The sequence below is a fragment of the Apodemus sylvaticus genome, chromosome 10, assembly GCF_947179515.1.
Source record: "Apodemus sylvaticus chromosome 10, mApoSyl1.1, whole genome shotgun sequence".
NCBI classification, from domain to species: Eukaryota; Metazoa; Chordata; class Mammalia; order Rodentia; family Muridae; genus Apodemus; species Apodemus sylvaticus.
Genome location: NC_067481.1, coordinates 48807777 through 48824643, shown reverse-complemented (window position 1 = coordinate 48824643; position 16867 = coordinate 48807777). Strand labels below are relative to the sequence as shown.

Here is a 16867-nt window from a genome sequence, read left to right as displayed (position 1 = left end):
CTTATCTCTTCCTTGAATTTAAACAGAAACAGTCTGGTAAGGAGCTGGCCGTTCAGCCTGCTTCACCCAATTTAAAGAGGTTAAGTCTACATTCCCACCACTGAGCACAATACAGATGTTCTTGACTTCTGGAGAGACTGTTTGGAAATGCTGAGACAGCACTGCGGCCAAGCCAACACCAGCAGTAGGCTCAATGAGCAGTTTCATTCTTTCCCACACCAGCTGGGTTGCATACTGTTGGCACAGAAAGGAGCAAGGGTTAATGAAACAAGAAATGGAGCTAGAGTCTAGGAGGTTACATTCTAAAAATGAAGTAGACCTTGGGGTTTGTTGTGATGAGTATGAGCTACTGTCAGGGTTCCCACAGGTAACTGAATTCTGTTAATGCCGGGGGAATTAGACTATGGCTGTTTTCTCATTGGAGTCTTACCTTAATTTCATCTTCTGTGACAGTGAAGACATCATCCACAAGGTCCCTTATAATAGGCCAGGTATTGAAGCCAATGCTGGATTTGACACCATCTGCTATGGTTTCTGGAGGATGAAGATTGGGGGTCAGTTCTCCTTTCAGTTTAGACTGGTAGCAGTCATCTGCAGTCGAGGGCTCAGCAGCGTACACCTTCACACTAGGTTTCAGGGCCTGGGGAAGGAAGAGACACAGCCTTTGTCTGCATAAAGGAGGCATAGAGTGTTAAAGATGTGTTACCTTTGATGGTCAGAATGGAAACACAAACTTGAAGCACTTTAATAAAAGTTGTATCTGATAACTGGCTTGTCTGCTTATGACTAGTTGTAGTAATTGGGAAGGGCAGCAGCTAAGTGAGGTGGGCTTGAGGAAGGAGTGAGAATGCCATCGTCTGCTTCTGTGGCAGCATAAATCACAAGGACAGTGGGGCAAAGAAGGCATGAAAGGGAATAGTCCTGTACCTACTAGAAGCTGTTTTCTTACCTTAATTGTAATGGCTATTCCAGCAACCATTCCTCCTCCTCCCACTGGTACCACCAGTGCATCTACCAAGGGAACCTGTAGTAAGAGTATAAATAGGCCAATTAATAAAGCTTTATGTGGGCTGGAGAGATGGCTCAGAAGAGCACCGACTGCTCTTCTAGAGGTCTTGCATTCAATTCCCAGCAACCACTTGATGGCTCCCAACCATCTGTAATGGGATCTGATGCCCTCTCTGGTGTGTCTGAAGAGAGCAATGGTGTACTCATACACATAAAAGAAATCTTATAAAGCTTTATGTATACATACAGTCCACAGCAAACCACTTTACTAATAACCAAACGGACTTAGCCACGTTACCTGTTTGAGCACTTCCAGGGCAATTGTTCCTTGTCCAGCTATCACTGCTGGCTCCTGGTTGGGATGGACCAAGATGCCTTCTGTTTCTTGCATAATTCTTTGAGTGACCTTTTCTCTGGACTAAAAAGGTAGCATTAGTAGCTTACTTGACGTACAGTGAATTGAGCTCCCTAAAAGTTTAATTCTTAATACTTCAAAGACAGATATTTTCACATTTCTCTCAGAGTAGCTATAAATAAACATGGTGTGTTTGGAGTACTTGTGAGAAAAAATGCATTTTTCATTGGATGACTAAGGAGCTTCACTATATGACATAAACAAGCTATGGTTTTTTTTTTGTTCTTTTTTTTTTTTTTTTTTTTTTTTTTTATCCTGAGACAGGGTTTCTCTGTGTAGCCCTGGCTGTCCTGGAGCTTACTCTGTAGACCAGGCTGGTCTCGAACTCAGAAATCTGCCTGCCTCTGCCTCCCAAAGTGCTGGGATTACAGGCGTGCGCCACCACTGCCTGGCTAAGCTATGGATTTTTAAAAGAATGTTTGAAGTGCAAAGTGTACAAGGTTAGAATTTGGCCTTTCTGAAGAACTGTTAAGGGAGAGGAAAATTCAGTAGATGAGGCTAGGTGGAATGGGCTGGTTCGTCTAGGCCTTAGATCACTAAGGACTATAGTGGCTGCTTCTGATGTGTTTGGACAGCTATAGTGTTACTATACATAAAATAAAGTTTAAGAAATATCTTGCTGTGTAGCTCATGCTGCTCTGGAACTTGCCATTCTGTCTCACACTCCTGAGTGCAATTATAGCCATGTCCTCTCACACTTGACTTTAGTCACATTAAGCTGAGACTAATAATATCCGGTAAAGACAGATGATGGATGGATGGATAGATATAGATGCTGGCCATACTAAGAAGAGGATGCCCCCAGTAAGAGGTATTCGGTAAGATACTAATGTGTTGCTGAACACTGCTCTCTACCTCATCACTCGGTTCACTGTACACTATCGATGCTCCATAGGCTTGGATTGCCAGTTTCTTGCAGTTGGGAGCTGTTTGGGGAACCACAATGTAAGCAGGAATTCCTGGGAGGGGAAGAACATGATTAGTATGAGGGCTGTCTAGGATGGAAACTTAGATAATTTTGCTTACAATCAAACAGGGACAGCTGTAGAAACAACTTCCCACAGCTGCCATCCCTCATAACTGAAATTAGGGTGTTTTCCCATTTGTACTTTTGATGCTACCCTGGGAAAATTACCTTCCAGTTTAGCAGCATAGGTGAGAGCCTGGCCATGGTTCCCACTGCTGTGAGTGACAACAGCTTTGGGCTTCCCTCCTAGAGTGTCAGGAATTAAGCCTCTGATGGCATTAAGGGCACCTCGAATCTGGAAGAGATAATAAATTATAAATGGTGCATTTCTAACATTGGGGACATGTTCAAAGCCATGCATTCACTTGTGTAAACTGTAGGGAGTATTTACACAAACAGCCTGCTATGCACTTGAGGCTCCCAAGCAATAAACTCAAGCATGTAAAAATAATGAGCAGTAATAGTACAGGCAGTTGCAAAACAATGGCATTTGTCTTAGTAGAATAATACAAAAGGTTAAAATGGTATTTCTTTCACAACACATTTTCCTCTTTTATTATTTTTATGTGTATGAAAGTTTTATCTGGAAGTATGCTTATGCATAATTGGGAGCCTGCTGGAGTCTCTGGAACAGATGGTTATAGGCATGCTTGAAACCCGGGTCCTTTGCAAGGACAAGTGACCTTCAATGCTGGACCACCTCCCTGGTCACCAACTCTGCTTCTGATTTAACACTGAGTCTTACTCTGTTGCCCCAGCTGGCCTAGAATTTAGTTAGCTATGAAGTCCAGGTTAGTTTCAAACTCATGGAAATCATCTTGCCTCAATCTCCCATGTGTTAGGCATGAGCAGCCACAACTAGCTCTAAAGGACTGTCCTGTTTTGCAGGACAGAAGGTAGATCTGGGGAGATCTAATGTCACTGTGATATATGTAGTTCTATAAATTAAACATCGTACAATTAAACTACACTAAGTTTAAACTATTTTTCTTGGGCTACAAAGAAAGCCCAACAGTTGAGAGGCCCTGGGTTCACTTCCCAGTACCCCTATGACAGTTCACAATTTTAACTCCAGTTCCAGGGTATGTGACACACTCACACAGACATGCAGGCAGGCAAAATATCAATACACATAAAATTTAAAAAGTTAAATGTGTTTTGTGATGATTCCTTTTAATTTTTTATGTGCATTGATGTTTTGCTTACAGTGTGAGCTACCATGTTGATGTTTAGAATTGAGCCAGCATCCTCTGGAAGAACAGCTGGTGTTCTTAACCTCTGAGCCATTTTCCAGCCTCAAGTATTATTCATAATAGTAAATTAGCTTATAAACGCTTTTCTTTGTCAATTAAAAAAAAAAAAGAGCGTGGCGGGGGTGGCGCACTCCTGTAATCCCAGTACTCTGGGAAGCAGAGGCAGGTGGATTTCTGAGTTCTAGGCCAGCCTGGTCTACAGAGTGAGTTAGTTCCAGGGCTACACAGAGAAACCCTGTCTCAAAAACAAAACAACAAAAAAACAGCTAGGCGGTGGTGGAGCACGCCTGTGATCCCAGCACTTGGGAGGCAGAGGCAGGCGGATTTCTGAGTTCGAGGCCAGCCTGGTCTACAGAGTGAGTTCCAGGACAGCCAGGGCTATACAGAGAAACCCTGTCTCAAAAAAAAAAAAAAAAAAAAAAAAAAACAAAACCAAAAAAAAAAAAAAAAAAAAAGCAAAAAAAGAAAACAAAAAAAAAAAAAAACCAAAAACAAAGGCAGTATCTTGTGGCTCAGACTGGCCTTGAATTCGCTATGTAACCATGGGCAACCTTATTCCTTATCCCTCTGCTAAAATACAAAATAAATAAATAAATAAAGCACTGCTGTACCTTTAGTTTTTTAGACAGTATTTGTGGGACTACAGTTTTTTAGATCGTGTGAAAGTGGCATAGCAGTATTGTAACCCTGGTACCCACACACACCTTAAAAATTGTGCAACCTTTTGTTTCCAGCTGCAAAAAGGCATTTGTTTACCATTAGTGAACAGAAGAATAAAGCCAACAGATTTGTAAAACATAATAAAATTGATTTTTACCTTAAAAGACCCAGTTTTTTGGAAGAGTTCACATTTGAAGAAAAGATTGCGCCCTGCTATTTGATTCAAAATGGAGCTTGTCAGCACTGGGGTGAGGTGGACAGAGTCTTGAATGTTGATATGAGCTTTTTCAACATCAGCAAAGGAGATACAGTATTGAGCACACATGGTTCTGAAACGCAGGAACAAGGCAAGGGATCAGAGCACAGTCCAAACAATGTTTCTTTTAAAACGCTACAACAGGTCAATAGCACAGGGGTGGGGGGTAGGGGTGGGGGCAGGGGCTGCAGTGCTACTGGAACTTTTCCCATTAGTAGTATTTGGTTCAGAGAGGAACTTCCTTGAATCTGAAGTTCTCAGCCCCATCCACACCTCTTGGCACTGGTCCAGGTATGTAACTTTTCATCACTGTATAGCCAGACTAGACAGAGATCCTCTGCCTCCTAAGTACTGGGAATAAAGGCTTTAACCTATACCTGCTGTTTAAGAATCTCAAGTTTGTCATCCAGGCTGATATAAAACCCAAGAGATCCTTTAGTCATAGCCTTCTGATTCCCAGGTCTATTCCTGTGTGCCATTGTACCTGGCTTATATTTCTATTTTAAGAATTAACAAATAGTGACTGGCAGCGTAGCTCAGCAGCTCAAGGCACATTAAGGCCATATGATTTAAGTTTGGTCTCCAGGATCCATAGGGTGGAAAAAAGAGAAGCAATACCCAAGTTGTCCTCTCACCTCCATACATATGCCTGGGCATACATGGCTAACACACACACACACACACACACACACACCACTCACAGTATCCAGGAGTGATGGTGCATGCCTTTAATCACAGCACTCTGAAAGCAGTGACAGGTTAATCTGTGTCCAAGGCTAGCTTGGTTAACATAGTAAATTTCCAGTTAGCTAGGGTTACACAGTGAGACTCTGACTAAATAAACGAAGAAAATTTATTTTGAAAAAAAAAAAAAAAAACAACTGGGTTATTTCCCAAAAACCAAAATTTCTTTCTCTGTGTAGCCCTGGCTATCCTGTAACTTTTATTTGTAGACTAGGCTGTCCTCAAACTTAAAGATCTGCGTGCCTCTGCCTGAGTGCTGGGATTAAAGGCTCTTGTCACCACTATCTGGCTAAGTTTTATGTGCGCACGAATGAGCCCTGGAGCTCTGTTTTACTTTTTGGAGGATTCTGCCTTGTAAAACAGGCTGCGACCCTCAAACTCACAATCCTCCTGTTTCCACCTCCTGACTGCTGAATTAGTCATGTGCCGACATTTCTGGTTTGTAGGCTCTGCTTTCTTTTGAGACAGGGTCTTATAGCCCAGGTGGCCTTAAACTGTTATGTAGCCAAGGATATGCTTGAATTCCTGTTCTGTCTGCCTCCATCTTTCAAATGCTAGGATTAGAGCTGTGTGCCATGAAGCCCGGGTGCATTGTTAATTTTTATTCCTTTGGGAAACGGTCTTGCTTCTGTAGCTGAGGCTGGCTTGTAACTCACTGTGTAGACTAGGCAGTCCTTGAACTCAGGGCAGTCCCCTTGCCTTGGTCCCTCAGTCCTTGGGATTACAGTATGAGCCACCATACCTGGATCAGTCTTACCCTTTTTAGTTCCAAGTGCTGAGATTTCAGACCTACACCACTGTGTTTGGCTTTAGTGCCATTTTAATAAGTCATTATCTGTTTCCAAAACAAAAATGATCACATGACTGTTAAACATTTTCTTGTTCTTTTTGGGCTCAGTTTCATCAGTTTTCGTAATTGTATCTAAAGGCACACACAGTTCTAAGACATCTTCAGTGTCATGTTGGTGTGGCGATGTCAGTCTTGTAACATCTGATACCTAGCAAACAATATCTAAAGGATGCTTGTTCATGTCTGCTTGCCATCGCTTTGCTGTTGTTTGTTTTAGACAGGGTTTCTCTGGGTAGCCTTGGCTGTCCTGGACCTTGCTTTGTACATCAGGCTGGTTTTGAACACAAAGATCCACCTGCCAACATGCGCCACGACCACCTGGCACACTATATTGCTTTTTACCACGACCACCTGGCACACTATATTGCTTTTTGCCACGACCACCTGGCACACTATATTGCTTTTTATTAAATTGTATTTTTCCTGTGTCTTGGGGTGGGTACCCATCATGACATCAGGGAAAAGCTCTGGGAATTGGTTCTTTTCTTTCACTATGTGTGTCCTGGGGATCATACTTGGGTTGTCAGCCTCTAATCCAAGCATCTTTACCCACTGACCCATCTCTTCAGCCTACTATATAATTTTTAAAAACCTTTTTCTTAAGCCAGGCAGTGGCGGTGCACGCCTGTAATCCCAGCACTTTGGGAGGCAGAGGCAGGTGGATGTCTTTCAGGTGGAAAGCCACCATGTGGTTGCTGGGATTTGAACTCCTGACCTTCGGAAGAGCAGTCAGTGCTCTTAACCACTGAGCAGCCCAGCAGGTGGATTTCTGAGTTCGAGGCCAGCCTGGTCTACAGAGTGAGTTCCAGGACAGCCAGGGCTACACAGAGAAACCCTGTCTTGAAAAAAAACAAACCCAAAAAGCAAAAACAAACAAACAAAACAAAAACAAAAACACCAAAAAAACCAACTTTTTTTTTTAGATTTATGTGAATGAATGTTTTGCCTTGGTGTATGTGCGTATACCACGAGTATGCCTGATACCCATGGAGGCCAGAAGGAGTCAGATCTTCTGGGCCTGGAGTTACAGGTGGTGGGGAGATGCCTTGTTGCTGCTGAGGCTCAGAACTGGGTCCACTGGAGGAGTAGCCAATGTTCTTAACTCCTGAGCTAACTCTCCAGCTCCCACCAGGAAACTCTAAGAATATGTACTGATGACAGAAATGAGGACTAAGATTTTTGTGTATTTATCATGTAACTAAATTACCTTGTTAGCTTATAAAGTATGTCCCTACTACTCCTGTCCTGAAAATGGACTCCAAGGACTCAGGGTAAATGCTCCATCCGGGAGCTTTACCCACAGTCCCAGATGGTTTCTTTTTAAAAAGATATGTTGTTTTTATTTATGTGTATGGGCATGCCTGTGTGAGCTTTGTGCATCACAGAAATTCTGGAACTTGACTTACAGGTGGTTGTGAGGCACCCAGTGTAGCCACTGGGTCTCCTCTGTGTCACCAGGCTAGCAGTTTTATAGCTGATGTCCTTTAATATTTTATTTTTTCTAATTTCAGATATGGCTTAAGGTAGTTTCCTTTTTTCTTTTTTGAAATAGGGTCCCCCTGTGTAGTTCTGGCTATCTTTGAACTCACTCTGTAGATCAGGCTGGACTTAGACTCAGATATCTGCCTGCCCCTGCCTTTACCTCCCAAGTGCTGGGATTAAAGCCATGTGCCATCACCGCCTGGCATAGTTTAAGGTAGTTTTTCAAGTAGTATCTTTAAAACGAACTGCTCAAGCCAGGCAGTGGTGGCGCATGCCTTTAATCCCAGCACTTGGGAGGCAGAGGCAGGCGGATTTCTGAGTTCGGGGACAGCCTAGTCTACCGAGTGAGTTCCAGGACAGCCAGGGCTACACAGAGAAACCCTGTCTCCAAAAAACAAAAACAAACAAACAAACAAAAAAAACCCAAAAAACAAAACAAAAAACTGCTCTTCAGTTCTCAGATTTCACTTTGGCTGTGCTATTTTTAGCTTCCACAGGAATCTGTTTTTGTTTTTGTTTTTTTTTAAGGGAAAGGCTTGGGTGGGGAATTGCAGAAGCAGCAAGGAAGGCTCTATGTCTAGTTCTTCCTAATGACGTCCAGGCTCCAGCCCATCCCAGGTCTGAAGCTCACACAGAAGACTTTCTTCTGTGGCCTCTTTGACCACACAGAACCTTAGAAGCCTTTCATTATGTCAGAGCCTTTAGGGAAACTCGAAACTACAAAGACAAACATCATCCCTACAGGAATTTCCCTGGAATTTTTTGTTGTTGTTGTTGTTGTTGTTTTTGTTTTTTTTTGTTTTGCTTTTTTGATTTGGTTTTTTCAAAACAGGGTTTCTCTGTATAGAGAAAAAAAATATATATATGTATAATTTATTTGTTATATAAGACACTGTAGTTGTCTTCAGACAGGCCAGAAGAGGGAGTCAGATCTTGTTACAGATAGTTGTGAGCCACCATGTGGTTGCTGGGATTTGAACTCAGAACCTTCGGAGGAGTAGTCAGTGCTCTTAACTCCTGAGCCATCTCTCCAGGCCCTGCCTCCACTTCTTTTCTTCTTTTTTCTTCTTTCTTCTGCCTTCTTCCTCCTCCTCCTCCTCTTCCTTCTTCTTCTTCTTCTTTTTTTTTTTTTTTTTTTTTTTTTGAGATAAGAGTTTCTCTGTATAGCCCTGGCTGTCCTGGAACTCACTCTGTAGACCAGGCTGGCCTCGAACTCAGAAATCCGCCTCCCTCTGCCTTCCAAGTTCTGGGATTAATTGCCTCAACTTCTTAACTACTAGGATTACTGGTACATGTTACTATGTCCAACTTTCAGTTTTTTAAAAGAAAGAGTAATATAATGCTATTAAGCTATGACCAGGTAAGTGCCATGTTAGAATACATACACACATATATGTAAAATTTTGTGATTTTTAGATTCAGGTTTTTATTATGTATGTAAACCTGGGCTTACCTTTGAACTCATGATCATTTTGCTTTCTTCTCCCAAGGAATGGGGTTACAGGGATACATCACCATTTTTAGAAAATTACTCTGACTACATTACAGTGAATAAAAAGGAAAGGCCAAATATGTAACCAGGGATCCCATTTCAGAGGCATTTTAGTACATGTGAGGGACAAAGGGGGCTTGACTGGCAGAAGAGATAGAAAAACATCACTTATGATACTTTTATGAAAACAGAAACTTTTAAGGGACTAAGGATGTTCTTCAATAGAAGAGGCCCTGGGTTTGCTCCCCAACCCTGCGTGAAATGAGCTGGACGGTACAGGTTGGCACCAGGTGGAAACAGGAAGATAAGTTCAAGGTCATCTTTGGGCTACACAGCTAGTTCCACACCAGTCCATGCTACAGGAGACCCTGGATCAAAACAAAAAAACCTCCCAAAATGTGAACTCTCCCTAGGTAAGACACATAAATGTGACATCTCCCTAGGTAAGACACATAAATGGTCAATGAGCACATGGAATAGTCCCCAAACCACCAATCATTAGAAAAATGAAATCAAAACTACAATAGGACCCCACCTCGTAACCATGAGGAATAGAGAGGAAGGGGAGCCTAGTGCACTGTTGGTCAGAATATAAAGCAGGGAGGTGCTAGAGGAAACACTAGACTAGGTCCTAAAAACAATGGCTGCAAGGTTATCACCTGAATCAGCAATACCATTCCTAGAACAGACTGAAAGAACCAAAAGCTGTGTCTCATCAAAAACATTTCTATATTCCCATGTTCATAGCTGCATTATTCACAATAACCAAAAGAAACCAGTGGACATTGACAGACAAATGTTTATACATATATAATATGCACATAAAATGGAAGATTCATTTAACAGGAGGAAATTCTAACATGTTGTAACATAGATGAACACTGAGGACATTATGCTAAGGGAACTAAGCTATCTGCAAAGATACCTACTACATGATTCCAACCATATGGGATACCTCTAATAATCAAATTCGAGTAAAGATGACAGGGGCTGGGGCTTAGGGCAGCACAGGGCTGCTTAATGCATATAATAAATGGGTTTGGGTTTACAACAGAATAAACAACAAAATGCATATACTTAAGAATGACTAAATGATACATTTTATGTGTATTTTACCCTGCTGAAACAATCAGAAAAAGAGATAATAGTTAGGCCTATATGTCATATGATGACCACTCTCCCTTGTTAACTTGGGTTTCCTTGATTTGACCACTTGAGGGGAAGACAAACCTACCCTGAATCTGGGTCACACCTTTCGTGGTAGCCCACAGAAAAAGACATGAAAGAAGGAAGCTTCTGCTTTTTGCCTGCTTGCCCTCACTCTTGCTGGTAAGCTCTTCCATCTTGCTGCTGAGGCAATCCTTCATTAGAATTAGAACCAACTTCTTTGGAATTCCAACATGTGTGGACTGAACATTACAAGATTCTTGGCTTTTCTGCCAAGAAACAACCATTGTGGGACTGGCCACTACAGCCTGTAAGGCATTCTAACACATACCCTTTATGTACATACATATAATCCTACTAGTTCTGTCCCTGTAGAGAGCCCCAAGTAATAATACAGTTTGTAAGTGGTAGGACCTCAATTTGAAGTAACTTAGGCAAAAGATGAGAGTGTCCAGGTCCTCTGCTCATGGAACCCAAGGAAGGGTTGACGGAATCACAGAGGGATATGGGGCTTCAGCCACAGCCGCACCACAGCCTTGGGAGCTTCCAGGACTCAGTTTCTCACCTCTGCTGCTGCTGGCACGTCGGCTTCCTTCTCACAGCACACCAGCTGGCTCCGTACGGCAGGACACATGGCTGCTGACAGCTCCTGTATTTTACATTTTATGGCTTCCATACTGAAGAGGGATTTTTCTCTCAATTTCAGTTCAAAAAATTCTGGGTAAGGATTTTGATTGGCTGATCTTGGCCCAGGACCAGGGTGGCAAAGGGTGTAAGGTCATTTAGGAAATACTACATAATAAAGTATTTATGGAAACATGAAAAAGAAACAGAATGAGATCTATAGCACAGTATCAATTATGTACATTTACAATACATACATAAAACATTATGTGTTACGCAAAGATACATGTATATTTAAGGACATATGTCCAGCACATTAAGCCACTAAGGAGTGATGGAGTGTGACTGGGAACTGAAATGAGAAAGGCCTTGTTAAGGACAGCGTGGACACGGAAGCATGGTTACCTCAGCTCTCTGCTTCTGTATGGAAACAGCAGCAGAAGTGGAAACGAAGGGAAAAAACAAATCTTGCGTGTAGCAGTGAGAGGAGGTTTTCAGAAGGGGGTGAGAGCCGGAGCACAGCTCAGCTGGCAAAGTCCCTTGAAGCCATGTCTGACAACCTCGGTTCCATTCCCAGGACCCACACGAGAGAGGGAGACCCCTGACTCCTGACCTCCACGTGTGAGCTCACACACAATAAATAGTGTAATTAACATTGTGCTGAGACAGTAGCCCTGTATACCTTGGAACTCAGTATATAGATGAGGCTGGCCTCAAACTCAGATCCACCTACCTCTCCCTCCCAAATGTACATAGCCATGCCCAGCTCCTTTCTCCTGTGTGTGTGTGTGTGTGTGTGTGTGTGTGTGTGTGTGGGTGCCTGAAGAGGCCAGAAGAGGGAGTCTTATTCACTAAGAACTGGAGTTACAAGCAGTTGTGAGTCCACTTTGTGTGCACTAGGAACTGGACTTAAGTCTTCTGGAGAGCAGAAGTGCTCTTAACCTTTGAGCCATCCCTCAAGCCCAATTACTGTGTTTTTAAAAAAGATTATTTTTGTTCATGGGTGTCCAGAGGTGTATGTGTGTGCACATGTGTGAGTGAACCCTGGCTGAAGGTGTTACTTTTCAGGCGCTATTCACTTCGGCTTATAGAATTTTTTTTTTTTTTTAATGTTTTTTACAGTAGTCTTTCACTGGGAACTGGGGTTTACTGATTACAGGTGGCTGGCCAGTGGGCCTTAGAGATGCATCTGTCTATATCTCCCCAGGACTAGCATTACAAACCCATGACACCATTCCTAACACTTTAAGTGGGTGCTGGGGATTGAACTCAGGCCCTTATGCTTTTATAGCAAGCATTGACTGATTGAACCATCTCCCTAGTTACTTTAACTAATTAGTTAAGTGTATTAGGACAGGATCTAGCCTTAAACTATGAAACAGGATAACTTTTGATTCCTGATTCTCCTGCCTTGACCTCCCTAGTGCTGTTACAGGCATGTACCACTCTGTTCAGTCTATGTGATGTCTGGGATCATATATACTATTTGCAGAGCAATATATATGTTATGGTTCTGTGTGTGGTAAAAGTTTTATGTTTATGTAAATTTCTAGGCAAGCATTTTATCTTCTGACATATATCTCCAGTCTTTAAATTTGTTTACTTAATGTGTATGGATGCTCTGTGTATCACATGTGTGGCTAGTATTTAGAAAGGCTATGGGGAGGTTGGGTTTCCCGGGACTGGAGTTATAGACAGTTGCAAGTTGCCATGTGGATGCTGGGAATGGAACTAGGGTCCTCTTAAGAGCAGCCAATATTTTTTTTTGTTTGTTTTGTGTTTTAAAGATTTATTATATGTAAGTACACTGTAGCTGTCTTCAGAAGAGGGCGTGAGAGCTCTTTGTGGATGGTTGTGAGCCACCACGTGGTTCCTGGGATTTGAACTCAGGACCTTCGGAAGAGCAGCCAGTGCTTTTAACCACTGAGCCAACTCTCCAGCCCAGCAGCCAGTATTGTTAACTGCTGAACTCCAGCACCTAAGTAATTTTTTTTCATTTTTATTTTATATGTATGAATATTTTGCCTGTATGAATGGAGTGTTTGCCTGGTGCCCTGGAGCCAGAGTTCTGGACAGTTGTGATCATAAATGTAGGTGTTGGGAACTGAACCCAGGGCTTCTGGAAAAACACTCAGTACTCTAAACTGCTGAATCTTCTGTCTAGCCTCTAACTTCTTTTTGAGATGGGATCTTGTTATGCTTTTCACGCTGGGCTTTGAAAAAGACCAACTATTTTCTACTTTTGAACATTTGGTGTAAATTCCACCCTTTTAAAAAATGAATTCATATAGAAATTTATATAAACATAAAAAATTTTGCCCCTGTAGATCAGGGTGTCTGACTTCAAGCTCACAGAGATCTGTCTGCCTCACTAGTGCTGGGACTAAAGCCATATATGTATGCACCTGGCCAGCCTCCTCTTTTATTTTAATTGCATTTTGAGCCATGGTCTTCCTAGTCTTCCTGAGTTGTTGGCTTTGAAGTTGGAGTGAGGTCCAGGACAGCCAAGGCTACACAGAGAAACCCTGTCTGAATAAAAAATAAGTAGCTTTTCTTCTATAAGTTGCCTGGCAATGCCAGTCAGCTGGTAGTGTTTAGAACTTGTATTATCTCTCATTGTTCCTGAGTTCTGTTTTAGTACTTAGAAGCTCTCTAGTCTGATCACTGACAGTGTTCAAATAAGTTGGCCTTGACTGTCCTGGGGAAGTTTTCTTGTTTAAAATTATTTTTCCTTCTTTAAAAAATGAAAGTTAGCACAAAAAATGAAAGTTAGCACAAGCTTGTAATCCCAGCAATCTGGGAGGCAGAGGCAGGCGGATTTCTGAGTTCGAGGCCAGCCTGGTCTACAGAGTGAGTTCCAGGACAGCCAGGGATATACAGAGAAACCCTGTCTCGGAAAAAAAAAAACAACAACAAAAAACCAAAAAATGAAAGTTATGGGGCTGGAAAGATTGCTCAGCGGTTAAGAGCAAGTACAGCATACTCTTGTAGAGACAGGGATTCAGCCTCCAGAGCCCCATTCGGCAGCTCAGAACTGCTTGACACTCTAGCTCCAGGGGCTCCAATGCCTCTTGGCCTCTGCAAGCACCTGCACTCACGTGTACGCATGCATACACAAACTCATACATATAATTAAAGATGAGACAAGTCTTTAAAAAATGACAGATTGGAGAATAAATAAATGAATAAATAAATAAAAGTTGGGGCTAGGAACACTACTCATTTAATAGGGTGCTTGTCTAGCATGTTCAATCTCTGCATCGAATCCCCAGCCAAACTTCCACCTGGCACATCAGTATAGATGCACATCTGTAATTCCACCATTTAGAAGATGGAAGCAAGAGTGTCACAAGTTCAAAGTCATCCTTGGCTACATAATGACTTCAAAACCAGTCTGGATACAATAGACCTTAGCTCAACAAAAGAAAACAAAATGAAACAGTTTCTCAAACTGATGTCTTCAACTGGAAAGTAGATTACTTGCTCCCTTCCCACCAGTGTTGGCCTTCAACTGGATATGTGGCCAAGGATAACTCTGAATTTCTAATCCTTCCCCTTGATTCTGCTACCCTAACAACCCAATGTATGTGATGCTGGGGATGCCTTTTATTTTTTTGAGGAAGGGTCTTGTGTAATCCAGATTGGCCTGGAGCATAGCCAAGGATGGCTTTAAACTCTCTATTCCTGATTTTTCTTGCTTCCATTTCCCCAGTGTTGCCAGTACCCCTTGCCTGCACTCCTAAGCTAGCTGGGAACCCTTGTATCTTCTTGCCTTAGCATTCGGAGTCATAGGGGTATAGATGTTTGATACCATACCCAGCTTCAAGTTAGGATTTTAAAAAAAAAAATCCTGTTGTTGGGCTGGAGAGATGGCTCCAGTTAAGAGCACTGACTGCTCTTCCAGAGGTCCTGAGTTCAAATCCCAGCAAACACAATGTGGCTCACAACCATCTGTAATGGGATCTGATGCTCTCTTTTGGTGTGTCTGAAGATAGCAACAGTGTACTCATATGTGTTAAATGAATAAATAAATCTTTAAAAAAATCTTGTTGTTAGCATTTTTTTTTCTTTTCTCCCCCCCCCCCCCCCACAGGGCTTCTCTGTGTAGCCCTAGCTGTCCTGGAACTCACTCTGTAGACCAGGCTGGCCTTGAACTCAGAAATCCACCTGTCTCTGCCTCCCAAGTGCTGGGATTAAAGGCGTGTGCCACCTCGCCTTTAGATAGGTTTTTTAGATAGGTCTTACTATATAGCTCTAGTTGGCCTGGGGCTCACTATGTAGACCCAACTGGCAGACCTTGAAGAGGACCTCCTGTCTGTGTATGTTTGGCACTGTGCTTAGGCATTCGCCACCATGTCTGGCTTATGTTTTGGGGACAGAGTCTACTCACTTTACTTTAGTTTGGCCGTAAACTCAATGGTGGAGCACAGCGCTAAAGTTTGATCTTCCTCCCAAGTGCTGGAGTCACAGCGTGCGCTATCATGCCAGCAGCTTAAAGCAGTTTTTATATTTCCTATTTCTTTCAAATCTTTTGACAAAGGTTGCTATTTGTTCTGGCCACTCTAATTATATCCATTCATTTGAGCCGTTGAAATATTTCCCAGTCATTGTCTTTCTTTTTTGATGGTGAAATATCTGTCACATAACAGAAACTGAATGAGTCCTATCAGGATCAAATATTTTATACTATGATGAAGGCATAACTGGTTACTACTTTTTGAGGGTTTAAAGGTTCAAAGGACAGTGTGAGGCAGGAAGGAATAACTGGAGAAAGGCAGTCTTTGGACTGAAGTTTCTCCACCCCACTGTTTTTAATAGGAGTTAATGGTTAATGAGGTTAATGAGTACCAATCATCTAGTCCAATTAACTTTTTGTTTCCTTTTTTTGGGAAAAGGTCTTCTAATGTGTTGCCCAGGCTAGCGCTTTACTTGCAATCCTCCTCCCTCACCCTTTCAAGTACTGTGAATATAGGAATGAGCTACCTTTACCAGTGCGTCAATGAAAATTTAAAGATGCAAAGATGGGAGAATTAACCTGAGTTCTAAAAAAGTAATTAAAAAAATCCTCAGTGCTAACAGAAATTCCCAGGTTGAATAATTTCCTTCTGTTTTACTTCCACACAACCCATCCAGCAAGTCTTTGGGATAAACCGTCATAGACTTTGATACTCTGGTACAATCAAACGTTACAGGGAGCAATTTACTTCTTCCTCTCTCTGAGATTCAGTTTACCAGAAATGAGGATAATAATAACTACTGTTAAAAGATCTTTAAGCTCCACAATCCAGGCCTGCGGTAAGGCTTCGGCCTAAAATGATCGGAGGAGGCCGGATTGTAGGATGTCTCTGTCAACCCAAGCTCCCAGATCAAAAGCCACGGTGTCCTCGGTGGTCACCGCAGCATTACTGGCATTCCTAGACCCGAACGCCCACCTGACGAGGGCGAGTCACACCAGGCAGCGCCTCACCTCACCTCCCGAGCGCTGCGCCTCCACCTCCGAGCCTCAGCGTACCTTCCCAGCTTTACACCTTTGCGCACGCGTACGTGCAGTCCCGGCGGCCGGATCGCACGCTCTGGCAAGGCCTTAGTTAGACGTGCTGAATGCTTTTGCTCCCAGTGCGGCCACCGTCGTTTGGGGAGGGCAGGCAGGAGGGGGCGGGGAAAAGGGTGGGAGTGGGTGAGCGCGCGCCGCCCGTCCGTCGTGGTTTCCTGGCTGCGCGCGGCGGTGGCCGAGTCGCCGCAGCTGTAGCAGCCGCCGTGAAGATGGCGGAGGGGTTGGAGCGTGTGCGGATCTCCGCGTCGGAACTGCGAGGAATCCTGGCCACTCTGGCTCCGCAGGCCGGGAGCAGAGGTGAGTTGCGCCGCCCAGCTGCTGGGCCGGGCCTGCCCGCCCCGCCTCCCTCTCCTCTGCCTCCTCCCCGCCCCGTCCGCGGCTCTCCGAACCCCCGC

At 43.2% G+C, this 16867-nt stretch overlaps 2 protein-coding genes across 12 annotated transcripts in view; one reads left to right on the top strand and one right to left on the bottom strand.

The window, feature by feature from the left end:
* Nucleotides 1-6: 6 nt before the first annotated feature.
* On the bottom strand, nt 7-16602 carry Srr (serine racemase). 9 transcript variants are annotated; one of them, XM_052194244.1, is made up of 9 exons: nt 16351-16602; nt 10860-11086; nt 4461-4632; nt 2559-2685; nt 2279-2382; nt 1307-1426; nt 950-1024; nt 431-640; nt 7-234 (listed from the first exon to the last, which is right to left on the bottom strand). In XM_052194244.1, the coding sequence occupies exons 3-9, from the start codon at nt 4626-4628 to the stop codon at nt 19-21; spliced, it is 1020 nt and encodes a 339-aa protein (XP_052050204.1). In that variant the 5' UTR covers nt 4629-4632; nt 10860-11086; nt 16351-16602; the 3' UTR covers nt 7-18. The 9 variants fall into 9 exon arrangements, with proteins under 9 accessions (XP_052050204.1, XP_052050201.1, XP_052050207.1 ...); XM_052194241.1 differs by having other exon boundaries at nt 16386-16602; XM_052194247.1 differs by having other exon boundaries at nt 10860-10943; nt 16386-16602.
* The window catches only part of Smg6 (SMG6 nonsense mediated mRNA decay factor), a 243243-nt gene continuing 242957 nt past the window's right edge, over nt 16582-16867 (top strand). Inside the window, exon 1 of one of the 3 annotated variants that reach the window (XM_052194230.1) lies at nt 16582-16769. In XM_052194230.1, the coding sequence (XP_052050190.1) occupies nt 16682-16769 (88 nt within the window). In that variant the 5' untranslated portion in view covers nt 16582-16681. The remainder of the gene's footprint in view (nt 16770-16867) is intronic. The other 2 variants (XM_052194232.1, XM_052194233.1) reach the window with 2 other exon arrangements.